The following is a 20,148-nucleotide window of genomic DNA, read 5'->3' on the forward strand; positions in this document are numbered from 1 at the left end:
CCATTGACTTCCATATAGGGTAAGAAATACTATGGAAGTCAATGGGGACCATCAACTGACTGATTACCAGCATTCTTCAAAATATCTTCATTTATGTTCAACAGAAGAAAGAAACACACAGGTTTGGAAAAAGTGCAGGGTGAGTAAATGACAGAATTGTCCTTTTTGGGTGAACTATCCCTTTAAGAGGGAAGATTAAAGCCACAACAATAGTAAAATAAATAAATTAAATAAAAGCACACCAGAGGCTTTGTGTGGCACTGATCCTAAGAGAGGAACGTTGACGGTAGGGTCATCCATAATGTCTTGATCCAATGAACGCAGAGTCTGAAACTCATAAAAGTACTCTGCCTGAATATAAAAAAAAAAGATAAACAGAGGTTAACTTTGTTTTAAACTTCAAAGAAGTAGTGTAGATTTGCATAAAGAGGGGCGTTTGGAACAATAGCACAAAAAAGGTTGCATGTGGTTCATGACAGGAGCACATATACATCTCTAAAGAGTAAAAAGAGTGTTTCCGGGTATCCTTAAGTTTGCAAGGCAATCAATTTCCTCCGAAAGAAGCGCAACCTTTTGAGAATTACACACTTGTGATGGTGAGGCCAAACACACGCTACAAAAAAAAAACTGTCCCAAAAGGAGATGAAAGCGAGGGAGATGGTTCTTTTTTTTCCGGTCTCTAAATTTCGGAGTGTAAAAGCTGGGCAGCGTTTGATGAAGGCAAAAGTACACAAGCTGTGTGGAGAGCTTAGCTAATCCTACAGCTGAATGGTAATAACCAACACAGATAACTCTCGCCGCCAGCCTTTTATGCCGGAGACCTTTGTTCTAAAGCCTCAGCGGCCGTCTTTGAAGCTAACGGGCCAGGACAGAGTGGGCCCTTCTCTTTTTCCTCCGTATCCCTCCCATTGCTATTTTAATTTCTCCCTCTTGCTGCTCTTTCGTCAAGTCAACATGCCATTCACGGATTATGATCCCGGTGTGCAAAGATAGATCACTTATGAAAAGCGATTCCTGTACATTCCCCCCAAAAGTTGTGAATGAAGCTGTGGTGCATGTAAGAGAATCATGGATCTAGTTTCCGTTGGCAGTTTGATAAATCAATTTTTTTTTTTTTTAAATGGAAAATTGTATGGTTGCATATGAGTTATGTGAGTTTAAGGTTATTCATGATATTACAAAATATGTTAAAACTGATTTTTAAAAGTTGCAACGTAAATGTGATCGAGAATAGTTGAATTTGTGTGTTTTTTCTATTACCTTTCTCCTTGCATTTGTCACGTTTATTTGTTAGCTGGAGTTGGTTAAGCTGGAGTAAAGGTCTAAGACTCCTAAATAGATATTTTACCAAATTTTTTTGTTAAAAATTATGTAGGAAATTAATAGATTAATTTATGACAAGAGTGCACCTCAAAAATCTACATCATAACAGGAGTTCTGACCTTTGTCACAAAAAGTCTTCTTCGTTGCCTTTTTCTCTATCACACTTTAGAAATCATCAGAAATTATATATCAATTGAAAACTTAAAATCTCAAAATTCATCCTTTGAAAACCATTTTAAAATCAGACATTGCATTACCATGAAAATGGTACATCAAAATCATGTTACAAAATGTTTTCATTCATGAATTATAAAAATGTAAGTTTGGATCGTGCACTTTCACGTCTATTTTTAAAAATGTGAGTGACAGTTAAGGAGTTAAACTGCTTTGGAAAAAATATTTACTGTAAAAAGTGCCATAAATAAATCTGAATTGAATCAAAACATGATTTTGGCAGCTAGAAAAGTTGTCAAATAAATGTAAAATGACAAAATAAAAGCTTTTAAAACAATTATGTTAGCCTAATTATGTTTTTTTATTTGTATTTTGTTTGTATTATTATTATTAAGCTAGTTTTATTATTATGCCTTCTGATGCTTAAAACATGTTATATTAAAAATATGCATAGAAATATATTGCAGCCTTTACATTTTTAGAAGAGATCCTGAGAACCAAAATGTTTCCAAAGATTTCCTGAAAGATTTCCTTTCTGATTTTAGTAAGGTCATTTGTACTGAATACCAGATACTGGCTATTTGGGATCTTCTGTGAACATTTTTTTATTATGAAACATTGGGGAAAAGCTCTGTAGGGTAAATATGATTTGCCACTGTTTCTGCCAAAACCCTAACGAATTACAAAGAAGATCAACAAGCAATAACAACGCAACGCAAAGTGATTCCAAATGGAAGTTTGGTTGTTTCTCTCAGTGTACTGATGACGACCCAGATGTTTGGCACATGCATGAGGAGGCGCCCTCGCGCTTTGATCCGCGTGCAGCTTTACAACACCAGCATGCAAAATACCACAAGAATTGAAATGACATTTTTTCCTTTCAAATTAGGCCAATATACGACACAGATTCGGTTTACAATATTAAAGTGCAAAAATATTTTATTAATTACAAACTTTTTTTCAGTAAAAGTATAGCTACTTTAAAACACAATGAGCAATTCAATTGAGAATCAAAACTGCATGAGATTAGTTTTCAAATAAAATGTTTTGAAACAATTATTTATATAATATGTATTTAGATTTTTGTCTTCTCTGTGTACCCCTTCTGACGGGTTTTCCGCTCTTTTTCTTGATTGTCATTCATAGCGATGTATAATGTAGTTCATTTAATAATTTAAAAAATAAAAAAAAGTTTCTCGTTTCGTCCCTTTCAGGTTGGCCGTCTGGCCGCTTACTTCTACGTCACTTCCGCCGTGTCTCGCTGTATGCGTTTTTTCGTGCAAAGATGGCGTCTGCACAGTTAACGGATAAGGAGATTGTGTCTGAATTAAAACGGCTCGGCTACACTCCGGGCCCGGTGACTGAGAGCACGCGGCCCGTGTACTTGAAGAAACTGAAAAAGCTGTGGGAGGAGCAGCCACAGCCTCGAGAAAATGTATTTTAATGTTAAGTTAGGATCTTGTTTAAACGTTGTTTAGATCTTTTATATGTAAACAAGAAAATACTAAGAAATATGACACTAATTCATATAAGAAATATATATTATTAACAGCATATTTCACATTGTTTCATGTATTTCCGAATTGTAAAACAGCTTATTTACACAAACATGTTAATCATAAAAGTCAATAAACCTGAAAACTCCTAACCTAACTTCAATAATTCTGCTTATCAGGTAGCTAGAATAAGCTTGTTTTAAAGATGTTTAGATATTTTATTTGAATAGGACTGCATCAAGGAAATCAAATGTATAATGTGTCCCTGGTTAAGATCACGCCAGATGAAGAATATACTAAAGTTTTACAGTAGCCTACCTGATGAGTGGCTTGCCAGGTGAAGTTCACGTGGTGGATATTGACAGGTATTGCTGGCATTCGCTGCTGAGCTTTCCTGAAGTCGTGTGTGAATGGGGCCATTTTGCCCTCGGAGACTATTAAAATATCCTCTTCAAAACCTGTTGGATAAAACATTGAGCATTCACAAGCATCTCGTAGCTAGAAACCCCCTGTGCTAAAGTCATTATGCACTGGCTTGGTTCACACTTCATTAAAGCGCTAAACACTATTACCAATTAATATTCTTGCTTGATTGGCATCAATCCACATGTACATGCTTCCTTGCTCTTGGGCAGCTTCCATCAGACCCCCTAAAAGCAGAAGAAAGCACGTTTTAAGATACCGTTGAACAGCAGGCGTCCTGAAAGCCATCCCTTGGTTTATTTAAAGTGAATTGGCCGGCTTGCTGGCTCTCCCCTCTCGCTTCAATCCCGTGCACTAAATGTGTCTCGAGTGAGTCTTCAATTGACAGAATGATTCGCGCGGACTGTTCCGCGAGCTTCTTGTACGCAGCAGGAGCTGCATTTCAGATTTCACCACAAGGTGGCGTGGTTTAATACAAGGCGCCCCTGAGTCACAATTAAAATAGTCGATATGCATACAAGCTGATTGATGATTTGAAGTGTAACAGCGTGATAATGAAAGGTATTCTTCCATAATTAAAAAGGCTTCTCTTGGTTTAACCAAACTCAGCATGGATACTTTTCTCAACATCTTTATTTGTATTTTTATATTTCTACACTTGCTTCAATTTATGTCACCAGCACTGAAATTCCCTGTACGGCTGTACTTGTAGATTTTCATTCATATTGATTCATTTTCATTAATTTTATTCATATTAACCTAAATGCATGTTAACCAGGTGTCAGAATATCTAAAACTAATAAGCAACATTTGATTGACTTGATTTTCTTTACTGTTTATCAATCTACTTTCTGATTTTCATTTAAATTTGGGTTTCAATTATTCAAAACAACAACAAAAATAAATAATAATAATGTTTATTCAATAAATTGTTTTTATTATTATTATTATTATTATTATAGACTATTATTATTATTATTATTATTATTATTATTATATTACAAAACATAAAATGAATGAAGATGATGATGATGATGTTGATGATTATAAAAGTTATGTTCCAAATATCACATCGGAACTCCTTCATGAGTGGAAAAGTATGTTAGAAAAAAAATGGTTTCTATCCCAGCACATAATTTCTGAAATAAAGAGGTGTCTTATATTATTAGAAACCCCAGTTATTATTGACTGAAATGTGGCAGTCCTTTAAAGATCCAAAGGCAGTCTAAAAAAAATAGCAACGGCGGTAGCGGCGCTAGCAACAGCAACGCCGCGGCGCGTGCTCCGGGACTCAGCGCCAGGCCACCGGACGGTGACGTCACGCGTCTGAGTGCCAGCCGGAGCGAAAAGCGCAGACCCGGAAAGTTCGTGCTGGGCTTCAGCTCGGACGAGTCGGACGCGGAGGCACCGCAGAAGAAAGGAGGCCTGAATCACGGCGGCAGCAGGAGAGACCGAGGATCCGCGCTGCAGACACCCAACTTAAGGCCTGCGGGAACACCTGCCGCCTCCCTCGGCTTATCCGTGGACAGGAAAAGCATTTCTGCGTCTCCGTGGTGGGCAGACCGAGGCAAATCCAACGATTTAGAGGAAACGGAAAGAGACAGTCGGACTTTGAACGGGCATAAGGCGTTTTATGAGTCTAACAGTAGTAAGCTAGTCAGGGACTACTCTGATTCAGACGAGGAGGAGGAAGAGGAGGGTGAACGAGAGCGTCCCCGCGAACGCCGTCTGACTTCCAGACACCCCTCTTCCCCTTACCGGAGCGTCTGGAGCGCGGAGAAGACGGCGCGTGATTCTCCCGACTTCAGTCTAGATATGCTCGGGGAACGAGATGAGAAGAAACCGAGGGAGTTCAGCGGAAGCTACGTGAGCCGCAGCTACCAGAAACTCTCCGGGATTGACGGGGATGATAACAGCAGCGGCACCGTCGGCGGTGGTATCGCATCCGGTTCTTTTAATAAGAACCACATCGACAACGGAGACGGCGAGTCCCCCTGCAGCAGCAGCAGTAGTCGGTTCAGTATTGGGCTCAGACCGCGCTTTCCCTCCTACACAGCGACCTACCGAGCGAACCATTCGAACCACACCGGTTTCAACCACTCCTACAGCCATGCCTCAGCCCTCAAGCCCAAGCAGCACACCGCGGTCCCCGAGGACGAGCTCCTGCAGCAGTTTAAACGGGAGGTGTCCGCCACCGGCGGCTTCAGCGCTCACTACCTGTCCATGTTCCTCCTGACAGCCGCCTGCCTGTTCTTCGTCCTGCTGGGCCTCATGTACCTGCGGATGAGGGGCTCCAGCTCCTCCGAGCGGGATGCAGGCAGTAAGTATGAAGCGGTGGTATGTGTCTCAAAACCAAGTCAGATATATCCCTAGGCAAGATTTTGAGGTGGTTTACAAGCATTGCTATCAGAAAGTGCTGTTTTATTATTTAGTATGTATAATAGTACTGAATGTTGATAAGTACTACATTCATGCAGGATGATATTTACATGGTACCTCATCCAAAAAACATGGTATTACCATGGTAGTTGATTAAATACCATAGCAAATGAATGTATCATTACTTCCACCCAGTTTCCAAAAAGAATACCATGGAACGTACAAAAAAAGTATTACTGTGGTACATGTCCAAAAACAACCTCAAAAAAACATTTTAATACTATGAAACATTTACAAAAAGTGGCATTACCATGGTGCATTGATACTGAGGTGCTTTGATACATAGAATGATTGTCATGTAAATACTAGGGTATATTATTGTAGTAATGTAGTACAAAGTGTTTTGGACTATAATACCATCATTCTTTGAGATTATGATGATGTTAAGTGCTATTTATAGTGTTGCATTCCGTAAATGATTGTCTGTACACTGTGGTTTAGTATCTGGTATATATGGCAAATGTCAAATTAACTTGTATTGATTTACTAGGCAAAATCACAGAGTGTGTGTTTTAAAATATGACACATTTAATGCTTTAGAAAGTTCCTCGAAGTTTTTCTAATGGTTTCTGCAACTCCATGAGTCAAACGTGACTAATTCACACAGCACTTATCACCCCAGACTATTTGCACCTTCTTAGACAGGAAATGGTCTATCCCGCTTGTTCTTTATGGGACAGAGAGTGGTATTTGCATTAGAAATATGTGTGCTCCATGGTATGTCAAATGACTGTTCCAGCGCTGGTGGATTTCAGGTAGCTCATCGCACCTTCATCTTAAATGTTGCGACAATATGTCTATGACAGAAACTTTGTCAAATTACTCTCCAACATCTTAGTGCTTACCATATTTGTGTCTAAGGAGCCTTATCTTAAAGTTTTTTCTTACTGGAGGTGAGTTTGTGCTAAATTTTAATAAGAATAAATATGAATGCATATGAATTTATGTACTTTTCTTGATTGGCTAAATATTGCCTTTTTTGTAGACTAAAACTAGTCTGCAACCCATAATGTGCCTGATATTCCCTTCAGACTAGTTAAAATATCGATCTAAATGATTCATTGGTTAATTGAGAACTTAAATTCTTCTTTAAAAATAATTTCACAATTATGTTGAATAATTACAAGGATAATTTTATTTAATATTTATGTTGTAAGTTTTGTGCTTTAAATAATTATTCAAAATAAATTCAAATGGAATTATTTTAAATACTCAGGAATTATCAATGACTGGAAAAGTCATGGAAATTCACTCTTGAAAAGTGTGGGAACCCTCTGAGTGTCTGTTATTTGATAATCATGGTTAGTCTGGTAGTCCCCACATTTTGACATGTTGACATCCTTTATGGTCATAATGTGATAGCCAGCATTAATCTTTAGATGCATTTTCCCAGATGAGAGAAAGTCTGTTCTTGAATGTGCATGCTATGCCACTCAGTTTAAATAGCTTGAGTACCATCAGAGTAAAGTGCTCTGGAGGCAGAGACGGCTCTTGAGAGGAAGCCGACTGATGAATTACTATGTATATTTGTGGCATGGCCAGTCTCTCAGGGAGGGAGCTTTGACTGGAGAGCGTGCTGCAGACATCTAGGTCACAGACAAGCTAAAGCGGCCTAATTGTCTGTCTCTCAGGGGACTCTGGGAGCTTGTGGCCAGCTAGAGTGACTGACTTCTCTCTGGCCGTCTAAATGCCTAATTCTCACTTTGAGTGTGACATATACAGTATGTGTATCAGATTTCTACTTGCTCAGATTGTTGTTTGCAGCTTGTGATATAGGACGGTTATGTTGAACAACATACTATCCAACTAGTGCGAAACTAATAGCACCACTAGTATTGCTGCTGTGTGCACTACATAAGCACAGTATTAAAGTAGTCTGTGTGCATGAAATATGTCAGAACATTCAATACAATATCCCACAAAGCAGTGTGCTTGACTTGATCTTCCAGTTTGACGACTTAGTCATTTAAAACATCCTGAGTCCTGAATATTTGATCAGGCTGCAAAAAATGCCAAACGTTCACTTTTGTTTCTTAATTGTCAACTGGATGCTACTTGCAGAATGAACTGCAGTGTAACAAGGTAATGTGGCAACAATGTAGCATAAAGCTGTTTGAAATGTTTATCATTATGTAGTATGCTATTTTTTAAATAGTGTCCAATTCTGAACATAGTCAAAGTTTAGTTCTATGATGTGTCTAATAGTTTAGTAGGTTTTAAGAACTTATCAGAGAAGCAAGGGCTACTTCAAATTTTGTGCACTGTGTATTATAAAGAAGATAGTTTTGATAATATCGTTTATTTTATTGTTAGTTCTGCTGTTATAAAAAAAACGACCTTAGTTTGATTAGACGTCATGCGGGATAGATTTAAAGTCTTTACAATGGCATGCACTGTATAAAGGTCCTAGATCTCACAATTGCCAACTTTTAAAACTGTTTTATGGAGTTTTCTTTACTGAAATTTGTTTAGTAAAAGATGTTTTGTCAGCTGAACAATTGTGTTGTTAAACAACAGTATAGTCCGTTGAACTGTACATCTATTTCTCCCAGCCTTGTTTTCATTCCTGTCAAAAAATTTAATTTTTAATAAATAAAAAATGGCGCCACCCTGAATAAGGTCTGTAGGCCACTTTTTGCCATGTGTTTTTGTGGTTTTACCACAGTTAAGAAGGTTTAAGCCACTCACATCTATAGCTCAACCACAAAAACAGCAAAATGGGATCTTATCACCTGAAATCTAGGCCAGACTTGGTCTTGAAACTTAAAAGCAATTGTTTTTCCGGAGTATATGGCTTTTTCTCAGAGATTGATGTATTAAATGGCTTGCAACATCAGACGGCTCACGTCTGATAAGCCAGACCAATGTAGTCTATGATTGAGACACGCAGGGCAGTTGCTGTGCTTAATCTGGGCTCGGGCCAGAGCGAGGACAGAAGCACAATGTTCAGACAATGACTCAAGTGTGGGACGACGAGAGGCTCTCCCTTGTAGTCACCCTCAAGTGTGAGACGATGAGCAGCCCTCCTCCACGGCATAGTTGGGAAATACCATCCAGTCATGTATCATTATAATTTGTCTAGTGCTGAGTAATGCTGATTGTCAAATTACTTTTCTTTCTTTTTCAGTCGTACTTCACCCATTCGGACCAGAGTTTGATCTGCAGTATGTAAGTATCTGCTCACCTGTGTCCCATGTTTTAAACTTTTAGTCAAGCAAATTCCCTTTTCCACCAAAAAGGTATTTCTGGTTTTACCGTCCTTAAACATGCACTCACAACAATTACTTGCATTGATTTGAACAGGACGTCAAAGACCGAGACCTCATCCTTAACCTGCTCCTGTCTCTACATGAGCACCTGGCCAATGTCGCTGGTGAGCATTCAGATACAACTTAAATATATTTATACTTACTCATCTTAAATATATTTTGTTTTAATATATGCAGTATTAAATAGTGCAACCGTTTGATTGCCTTTCAGGAGAACATGATTGTGGAGACCTTAAAAATCCTTTAAACAGAAGTGTCTCTTTTAGTGACGCCTCTACGTACCTCAAGGTTTGTTTTATTTATTGAAGGGTTTGATCTCCATTTTCTGTTCAAGTCAAATTGCATTGTTTCTTTAATTGTATAATTTGGGAAATAGTGGCTCTACCAATATGAAACTGCACAACATAATAAAGCATCTTTCTCTTTCAAGCTCCAAAATGAAGCCTATGAAAACTTGATTGAAACGTCTTTAGAGTGGGTCATGAAAACCAAAGATGTTGTCGGTATAAGGTACCTGATGTCCATCCAAAGTATCTATCTATCTATCTATCTATCTATCTATCTATCTATCTATCTATCTATCCTATCACTCTTTGTGTGCCATTTTCCTGTGTTCATTGGGGGTGTGTTGGTTTCTTGGCAGGTTGATTGGTGCTGACCCTGCTCAACCCATAGAGGACATAATCTATCTATCTATCTATCTATCTATCTATCCTATCACTCTTTGTGTGCCATTTTCCTGTGTTCATTGGGGGTGTGTTGGTTTCTTGGCAGGTTGATTGGTGCTGACCCTGCTCAACCCATAGAGGACATATCGGAAATCTCACGACTGGAGTCCATCCACCCCCGCATGTCCTTCTTCTGTCGCCTCAGACGCGCCTTCTTCACTGTGATCCACAGAGTTCTCTTCGTCCTTGCAGGTTGGCTTCTACTCTCTGTAGAGGTTGGTGCTTTCTGCACGGGGAAGATCTTTTCACTAACCTTTCCTGCATTTCTCTGTAGGCATCGGTGTAGTTTTGGGTTTGGTGTATTACATGAAATACAGATGGCGCAAAGAAGAGGAGGAAACTAGACAGATGTATGACATGGTGGAGAGGATCATCGGTAAGGCTGTCTCATCGTTAGGCTATATTTTTAGCACAGTAATTACACAATGCAGGTGTAAAGCATCTTAATCACCTGTGCTTTGTGTTTTCACAGATGTAATGAGAAGCCACAATGAAGCCTGTCAGGAGAATAAGGACTTGCAGCGGTATTTGCCCATCCCTCACGTCCGTGACTCTCTTGTCCAGCCTCAAGACAGGTATTGCGTCTTTGCAGTGCAAATTTGGTTTGAGCTCGTTTTGCATTTTTGGATGAAATGCCCTCTTTTCCTGGTCCAGTGTATTCTGAAGAGTATGTGTATCGTGTCATTCTCTCAGAAAGAAGATGAAGAAGGTGTGGGACAGAGCCGTTGCATTCCTCTCAGCTAATGAGTCCCGCATCCGGACAGAAAAGCAGAGGATTGGAGGGGCAGACTTCATGGTGTGGCGGTGGCTTCAGCCCTCAGTGTCACCTGATAAGATGTCCAGCATGCCCTCCAAAGTGTGGCAAGGCCAAGGTAAGGTTTTCTTTGTGTGGAGTCAACCATCTGCATTTTAAGGTCAAACTCGTGCCTTTTTACTTTTTTGGATTAATACATGTGGGCAACTCCTTCTGATTGACTTGTTTGGAGGACTAACTTCCTGTTAATGCAAATCTTACTGATATTAAACATTCAACACGTTTATGCATAGTGTCCACATTCTTTTGGGCATATAGAGTATGTTCATGAACCTAAAGTGGCTTGTTTTGTTCTTCAGCATTTCCACTGGACCGAAGAAATTCGCCACCAAACAGCTTAACGCCGTGCTTGAAGATTCGCAACATGTTTGATCCTGTTATGTAAGTTTCTCAAGGACTTTTGCATGTGTCCTCACATTGAATTGGTTGTTGAAGTAAAATGTATTTACTTGCATAATTGTATGTAATTTTGCGTGATAGAGTGTTTTAGAGAAATGTATTTCCCTCTTGAACAGGGAAGTAGGGGAAAACTGGCACCTCGCCATTCAAGAAGCCATTTTGGAGAAGTGCAGTGATAACGATGGAATCGTTCACATAGCTGTTGACAAAAACTCAAGAGAGGTGAGGATCCTGTGTGATTCATTACAAAATATACAGCCTGGGTTTATAGGTTCTTGTCCAAAAGCTAAAGAGTTGCCTGCTGCCTTCAAAGGCTGCATCCCAGCCATCATGGACCCTCATAAGTGGCCAATTTGTAACACACTACAACAACATGCAACTACTCCTTACACCACACAAATTGACTTGACTCAGTTTATTCCAATGGAGTCATATTGTAAGAAGCATAAAATGCATAGAACAGTTAATTTTTAATGTTATTGTTTGCAAAACTATTCTTTATGCCATCTTGAATGGTTTTGATTGGTTCAAGTGGAGTTTCATGTTATCATGTTGCTAAGCTTACAGGTGCTACATATTGTAATAAGCATAAATGGGACATACAAATATTGGGTAAAATAAGCTATCTTTAAGTACTCTGAACATTATTTTTTACCATATTGGTTTGCTTTCAAGCTGATCGTATAAATTGATTTTACTCAATTGATTTGAATGGCATTTGATGTTAGCATGATGCTAAGCTAATGGGTACTAGATAATAATAATAGCAAAATGAAATAGGACAAACAAATAATAGGTAAAATATATGTTTTTTTATTACACAGAACTGTATTTCTTTGTACCTCATTCATTAATTTTTAGCCGTGCATTCTAGTATTGCCTTGTTCACAAAGGATATGATGTTGCCTTCAAATTTTTCTTTCTTTTGGAACAGTGTAATATTCCTAGAAGCATTTAATTAATGGGTTGATTTGCGGTATGATTTTGTTCTCATCTAGGGCTGCGTTTATGTGAAGTGCCTTTCAGCAGAGCATTCTGGGAAAGCCTTCAAAGCGCTTCATGGCTCCTGGTTTGATGGTAAACGAACGATGCATTTATTCTAGATTAATCAGAAGAACTACAATTTTCAAAATTTTCTTTAAACCTGTCCTGCCTTTTTTATAGGTAAGCTGGTGACGGTCAAGTATCTACGGCTGGATCGCTACCACCAGCGTTTCCCACAAGCCCTGGGCTGCAACACGCCCCTCAAGCCCTCCAGCTCCTGCATGAACAGCATGTCTCGCCTGAACCAGCGATCCAGCACATCCAGCTCACTGGGTTTCTCTTGAGGCACATGCTAACGGCCACCACCATCCTCTCTGCTCTCTCTTTCGCTATATACGAGGCTCCCTTTTCCTGCATCCTCTTCACCAGAGAGAACTGCTTTCAGGAGCTTTTACAGTTGGGCGACCTGGGACGCCCAATCAGTTTTGTCAGCCATATGCAAGCAATGGTGTTTAAACCTGTGAGCTGCTGTTTTTTTTTCTTTTTTCCTGTCCTTCGGTATCAAGGAAAGAAAGGCAGATGCACACACTTGCGTGAAACCAGTGGAGAGAGAGTTGCTCGGTCCGGTGAGAACTTTTAGGAGAGGTGGACGACGCAATCTCTGTCCTTCTCATATCTGGTGCAAGTGGACACAAATTTCTGTTTCTTATGTATTTGCTTTGTTTTTGATAAACCGTCTTTATGGATTCAATGACAAAAATGGCTTCCCCCCCTTACTGGTCACTTGGCAGATTTTAAATGCCACCCTGTGGCTGTTTTTAATCTGTCCCCGACCCTTCTAAATTTCCAAAGGAGATGTTTTTGATGGAAGTTGTTTTCTGACTTTCTTGTACACATTTGTGCTACGGTCGCAGCCTGATATGGTGATCTGATTCTAATTTGTATCGGGACACATTCATAAACAGAGCATGTCATGCTGCGGTCATGTCTATTTTGGATCACAGAAAGATTTATCAGCTTTTGTTTAGATGCAGTTCGGGTGGATATGAGGTAAATAAAATGTACTTGTTTATTACTCATGTTTATCTCCTTCCTTGATGAGATTCATTACATGATCTACATGAGCACATTTTATCTTCACTTTCCCATCTACATTTATATAAAACATTGGAAATGGCTTTTTAGATAAGGTTGATCTTTTAATTGTTGAAAATATTTCTAAGAAGAGTCAACGGTAGTTGCCCACTCCAGATATCTAGGTGAACAAGTTAGTGCAATTGAAAACAATGGTGTGGTCTTAAGACTTCAAGTATGTTTTTAGTCTTGGCGATTGATCAAGAGATATTTTTGAATCTGTTATGGAATATGTTTTTAAAATGTTTAATTTCTATGTTAGTAAACATAAATGGACAAGATTCATAAGATAAGTATTACAATTTTCATATGCAAAACTAGACATTTTAGTCCTATTTTGCAATTATTATTATACAATTATAACAATTATACAAGTAATCAGGGAAAACGGAAGCTATTCAAAATACACCCATTTTCAACTTTATATTCACTTTAAATAGTTAGATAATTTAATTAGCCTGCTTTATTATCAGTTTCTAACCAATCTAAAAGGATCCTAAAGTTAAAATAAAATAATAATAATAAATAGCACCACTAAAATAACCATAGCCTACTAATGTAGAGTTGGACATTTAAAGTATTGCTTAGCATTCAATGGTAAATTATAATATAAATTTATTTTGAATCCGCAATCGAAAGCAGTAGGATGTGATGATGGCATGCAAAGCAAAATCTAGTGAGGGTTGTTGCTTCGCGCTGAATAACTATGCGCGCAAATTACGCATTGCTTATATTTGGAGCTCGTCTGCCCAGCGAGAGGAATTTCCCAGAATGCACTTGTCATTACCTAAGAAGTACACAGTCGTGTCGCCGTTTGACAAATGCTCTGCTCTCACAGCGGCTCCCTTTCACTATATAGTCTGCTGTTCTACTCGGGTTTAACGCTATTTCTGCTGTCTGGTACGTGTAACTACTTATTATATGTTTATATTGTTTATTACGCACCTTTTAAGTGACTTTAATGTGGGCAACAGGGTCTCTGACTACGCGTTGAATGTGTAACACAACACCGTTATATTTTACTGTCAGTTTAAAATTGACGCAGTTGAAATGTATGACATATGTACGCGTTTGTTCCGTCTGTTTATGCGGTTTTATGCTTATATTTTAATGACAGAATATTACGTAAATAGCCACAGCGAATTTTCCTAGTCTTCTATATGAAGCATATCAGTCACACTTTATACTATGTATACACTATGTATCCTCCCACACGTGATGTCATAGCAGCGAGGTTTTATTACGTAACATTTTGTTTATGCAAACCACACCCTTACAAAAATGACTACTGTACACACCACAGTATTATCACGAGACTCCATACTTTCAAGTAGGCTATACCATGGTAATTCTTTGTAAGTGCAGACCATTCAAAGTCATTAATATTTGTCATGTCATGTTTATTTAATTGCCCTCTAAACTCCTGACACCTGTCTAATAAACACCTAAAAGCCTATCAGGATGTTCAGTCATCTGATGGACATTTCATGTAATAACATAGATGAATTTATGTAATCTTTGTGCTTGTGAGTCATGAAATTCTGGTGTAAATGTCCTATTCAGTATGTTAAATATCCTTCACTGTATCGGTAACAAAACAGCCTTACTACTTAAGGCAGTTTGGGTGTTGCCAAACAAAACACAGACAATTTGCCAAAGTTTCACATGCTTGAGATATTCATCCACTTCTGATGTTCTTTCATTTGCCAGCATTCACTTAATTGTTGTTCCCAATGGCCCTGCAACCATCAAAACCAGGCAATCATTTACACAGATCTGATCTGCTTTAAAACATTTCAGTTGTCATCTGTCGCTTTATGACCTTATGTAGTTATGACTGTCACTGTACCTCAAGTATCAAGCATGCTTTATTTATTAACTGCATTGATACTCAGAGCACTTGATATTTTTGGTGAGTAAATGCACTTATTTTGCCTGCTGTGGAGAACTTGTTCATTTTGTAGTTCAATAGAGAAGGGCAGTTTATTGATCGTGATAAGAAGCAGTTGTCAAAATGACATTTGTTTAACGAGCCTCTCTCATCAAGTTCCAGTTCGGCTTTACAGAAATTAAATAAATGAAGATTTGGCTTTCCTTGCATGTGATTCATCAGTGCAGCTAAACAGAGTAAAATAAATAAATTAATAAAATGCACATGCAGTAACATTGGAGGAAACCGGATCAAGTGTTCAAATCATTTAAAGAGAACTTTCTGGAATGCAAACGATGTAAACATCAAGCTGTAGACAAACACAGTCCTATGGTGTGATTCTGCAGAGCTGTAAGTGAGATATTTATAGTGATATTTATAGTATAAGTGATTGCTGGGTATTTTTAAAATGTGGCCTTGCTTGTGTCTGTATCTGTTCATGTGTTAAAACCTCTCGTGCCACACAGACCAGTCCTGGGTGAAGAGTATTTACTGTAATAATTCTGAATTTAGATGAAAAGCAATCATAGTTGCCTTATTAATTTTGGTCAGTGGTGTAATTTTTACAAAATTGTTGCATAATAATGTTATATATCATTATAAATGGAATATTGTAATATAAAATAGTTTTAATATATCAGAATGATTTCATATATTTTATATATTTTTTACATTTTTTAAATGTTTTTCTAAATAATTTTTTTTTCTTTATTTCATGAGGTTTGATATTTTACCTTGCACAATTCAGTTCATATATTCCAGATATGTTTAAGCGTCCAAATACTTTTTGAGGCCACTGTAGTTGAGCCTTTAGCCCCCCTAGTGGCTAATAGAATGAATTAAAATGATCAATTGTGATTGTTAATTTCTCAGTATTGACCTTTAACAGTGTTAAGCTTTAAATTTACAGCAGACCATGATAAAGAAGCTAATAACCTTCAGTGTGGGTTACATTACAAATGACTTGCATCCCCTGCTGCTCACCTCTCCTCCCATGCTGCTACCTGCTCTTGACACGTTTCATGGGCGTTGATGATATCTGTGTTCTTCAGGTCACTGGGCCTCTCCAGCTCTACCACAGTATCATATTTGCTACATTCTGCAGTGTTCTGGTCATCTCTGGCAGTTTGGCTCTCCTCATACAGACTGTCCTTACTGGATAGTTCTGTTAAAGCTGCTCTTCTGTTCCTCTGATTGTCAGGTGGCTCAGAAGACTGAGCCCAGGAACTGAACTCTGTGCCCAGAGTCAACATCCGCCATGTTCCAAGTGTGGCCAATCGGGCGGCTTTATTTTTGAAATAAGAGGAGAGATGATAAACAGACTGACTCAAAGAAATCACACACATTACAGGGAAATGAAAGAAGTGAGACAAATGCATGCTTGGTATAGGGCCAATTATAAAGGACTTCCTGTCATTTTTACGCTATATCAAGTAATAATTCTTACAAAATTAATATTTAAGGCCTACTGTATAAGTATTTTTGCATTATGACAGTTTTCATAATTACAATTAAACAATAAAAATAAAACTACTACAAAATAATTGCCCTACAATTCTTGTTACTAGTAAGCCAAAAAAACAAAAAAAAATCTTATTACAATAATGAAAATAAATAAATAAATACAAATTATATATTATATATTACTGTAGTTTGTACTTATATTAATTTAAATACAAATTTTATTGCATAACAGTAATTCTTTAGCAATAAAAAAGAAATTATTATTATTATTATTAATAACACTGAGAATAATTGGAATGAAAAAAGGTAATGATTAAAAAAACATATATATATATATATATAAATGTATAGAAAATTATGCCAAAATATCAAACCAAGTTTCAAGCAAAATGTCACACAAAATATTTTTTAAATGGTAAAAAATACTTGTTGAAATATATTGTTGAAGATTAAGACAAAATGTATTTAGACAATTTCTGGTCAAAAGTGGAATATGTTCATCGTTAATGTGATGAACTACAGCTGTGGTTACTCCGTGAATTGGAGGAGAACTGACTTCATACTAAAAAATTACCTGATTAAAAGTAAAAAACAAAAATTGGCTCAAAATGAGACATGAGCCAAGCTTGTCTGGTGGCAGATGCTACATATAATGCATATATATCCAAATATTTTTTCTCCACACTAAGAATAAGTGCTAAATGGAAAAATGTTTAAATCAAGCTCTTTCTGATGATAATTTGTCATTTGTACTCTTCTCCTGTCTCCTTGTTGCAGTAGATGAAAAGATCTTTCCCTTTTCCTCACACAACTGCGTGACCACTAGATGGACCTCATTCCTTATAAACCACAGCTTCACCCTCGTGCTCAGCAGCGCTCTGTGGCTTTGCCTGTTATTGATCCCATAGTTCAGCTGTAATTTCCCACAATCTTTGGCCTCTAACAGTTTTAAAGCTACCTTTTTCATAGGTCTTTATCTTTATAGTTTCAAGAAGGCTTGGAGAAGGTCTTAAAAACCTTCCAGCATTCTTCAGCGTGCGCTCGAGTTTGCCATAGGCCAGGATGGCTGCCCGTCTTCTCCGATCCATGGCCCCACGTGCATCCATAGCCCTGCTCCAATGCAGTCGTTCCCATAAGTCCGCAAGGCTGCTCCTAGCACTGATTTCACCCGCTACGCTAGGTACTGTAACCAATGTGGTTAGGATATATAATGTGCTATATTTAAATACTAGATTGTTGTGTTGTGCATTGGTTTGCAATTGTTTTTTGTAGTACAGCTGATATAAACAAAGTTGCTAATGTGTATAAGTATAAATTTAATTATAAGGTTAGTTTCCCTTTATGGCCCACAGACACACAACTGACGTGCTACAGCCATAGAAACCGCTGATAAGCTCGGTGTATGGCAGCTTTTTTTTTTTTATCTGTTTTCTATGCAAAATGCTTCTGCACTTTTTTCTGTCTTCTCAAGGCTCTGAATTCTAAAACTAGTAATCCAGCTCATTAAACTTGACATAAAATATATGTTGGTTCCACTAATGAAGTTCTCTGACCTTTTAATCACTTCTCAAAAATGTCAAATAATATTTTTTTCCCCATTAATCTCTCTTCACTGCTTAAAATGTATTTATGGAAGCCTGAAATGGAAAATAAAAAAGGTAACATTTTATCTCACAAGTTTGACTTTTTTTTCACAATTCTGAGTTTGTTTTACAATTAAGATTTTTTTTCATAATTCCAAGGGAAAGATTCAGAATTGTGAGATAAGAAGTCAGAATTATGAGATATAAACTGAGAATTGCATGATATTTTCTTAATTATGGCAAAACAAAATTTGAATTGCGAGATGTTAACTTGAAACTAATTAACTAATTCTGAGAAGAAAAGTCCAAATTGTGAGATAAACTTGCAACTGTGAGGGGGAAAAAAGTCCAAATTGTGAGATAAAAAGATTGTTACCTTTTTTTATCTTCTTTTTTTTAATCTCATGGCAAAAATGGGCTTTCATGTGTATTAGACTGTCAGCAATCAAAAACTAAAAATTGGCTGCTTTAAGGTTGTTGGCTAAACATTTTATTTTATTTATGAGCCCCTGTGAGGCATAATATTAAAAAGCCTTTATTAAAATGAAAACTCAATATGCCAAAGTTTTTTTAGTATTATACCTTGTGATGTACATTTAACTGTCATTTATGTAAGTAAACATGTCTTCAGGGTGCAAGGTCCTCATTTGAATTGTGGGTAATATGTTTTTACATATTTATCATTCCCGTTCACTTCTCTCTCTTTACACAGTGACGTTAATCAGTCTTTCCCTGCATGAGAAGTGTCAGCTGTCCCGTGATAGGCTGCTCTAAGTGTCCATCTCTGTGACTGACATCTGTGTTGACCTATGTTGTGTTTATTTTTTCTCCTTCCTCTCCCTCCTCGCCTATGTTTGTCTTTATTATTTTTTAGCCTGAGTGGTAGGAGGGTGTTTTAGCAGGCGGCTCCTGTCTCGCCGCTGTCTCTGTTCTCCCTGCAGCATCGGCCGCAGCCATGTCCGGGTTCAATCTACTGCATCTGGTCAGCCAAGGCCAACCTGTAAAACTCAAGGCCTGCGGGCTCCCCTCAGGTCATCTGGATGCTGTGTGTGTGTGTGCAGTGTGCTTTGCTTTCTCAATGCTTTCATATGTGTGTGCACACACGTGTGTGAGCGTTCGGCAAGGGGTGTGTGTGTTTGGTTGATGATAAGGTCACTTGTGGAGAAACCAACTTTTGGACAGTTAGCTCAACAGGTGAATAGATAAGACTTTTGGTAAGATTTTAGATCAATTTCTAAACAGTTGGCTGCCAGATATCAGGTTCCCCCTGATGCTTGCGTTGGTTTTTCTGCATTTGATGACCCCTTGCCCGGAAATGTCACCTTTTGCTTTGCTCTTTTTTTCCTCTGTTTAGCTCTTCAGTTGCTCATGGAATAACGCCTAACTCACTGTTTTACCTTCTTTTAAGCCTGCATGATCAGTCAAGCTTTAACATGATCTACTAATGATTGCATTTGTATTAGCATTTTCCATTTTAGGAATTTAGATGACACTCACATTTGATACAGGGTCTGTTCTGAGGGAAATTTTCAATCAGTTAGTTGTATCTAATTGCATTTTTGTAAAGTAATCATTGGTGCATGTTAAAACCTTTCATAGGTTTATTAAGACACATCAGTAGATTAATATCAATAACTGGGCGTTTCTGTGTCAAAATAATAAAACCCAACAGGATTTAGATTTCTTAAAGTAAATAATAGTGCTAGCAAAGTAAAAAAATGACTAATGTTCAAAATTTAGGCAAAGTGTGTGAATGAAATGCTGCTTTTACTGAATAATAATTAACACAGCTATATGACTGAATAGGCATGAGAAAGAACAGTTGCAATTCGGTATACAAATATGATGATATTATGATGACGTCATTACTGTTAGGTGAATTTTAAATGCTAAACATTCCATTAATGTCAAAAATCAATTCAAAATCATTTCAAAATGTCTTAATGTAGTGTATATGTATGTATGTATGTGTGTATATATATATATAT

The 20,148-nt window shown here is 37.6% G+C and overlaps 2 protein-coding genes across 2 annotated transcripts in view; both read left to right on the forward strand.

The window, feature by feature from the left end:
- Window positions 1-2,723: 2,723 nt before the first annotated feature.
- LOC107655547 (inner nuclear membrane protein Man1-like) lies at window positions 2,724-12,811 on the forward strand. The gene is made up of 14 exons (XM_016443064.1): window positions 2,724-2,932; window positions 4,629-5,736; window positions 8,983-9,023; window positions 9,159-9,228; window positions 9,336-9,412; window positions 9,555-9,634; window positions 9,899-10,044; window positions 10,127-10,228; window positions 10,325-10,427; window positions 10,546-10,724; window positions 10,966-11,047; window positions 11,182-11,287; window positions 12,064-12,142; window positions 12,230-12,811. Exons 1-14 carry the CDS (start codon window positions 2,783-2,785, stop codon window positions 12,391-12,393), a joined length of 2,487 nt encoding a protein of 828 aa, XP_016298550.1. The 5' UTR covers window positions 2,724-2,782; the 3' UTR covers window positions 12,394-12,811.
- A 1,145-nt stretch (window positions 12,812-13,956) lies between these two features.
- Window positions 13,957-20,148, forward strand: part of LOC107655548 (methionine-R-sulfoxide reductase B3, mitochondrial-like) — an 11,926-nt gene continuing 5,734 nt past the window's right edge. Inside the window, exons 1-2 of the mRNA XM_016443065.1 lie at window positions 13,957-14,083; window positions 19,035-19,303. Of these exons, the coding sequence (XP_016298551.1) occupies window positions 19,116-19,303 (188 nt within the window). The 5' untranslated portion in view covers window positions 13,957-14,083; window positions 19,035-19,115. The remainder of the gene's footprint in view (window positions 14,084-19,034; window positions 19,304-20,148) is intronic.

The sequence above is a fragment of the Sinocyclocheilus anshuiensis genome, unplaced genomic scaffold, assembly GCF_001515605.1.
Source record: "Sinocyclocheilus anshuiensis isolate Anshui unplaced genomic scaffold, SAMN03320099.WGS_v1.1 scaffold916, whole genome shotgun sequence".
In the NCBI taxonomy this organism is placed as follows: domain Eukaryota; kingdom Metazoa; phylum Chordata; class Actinopteri; order Cypriniformes; family Cyprinidae; genus Sinocyclocheilus; species Sinocyclocheilus anshuiensis.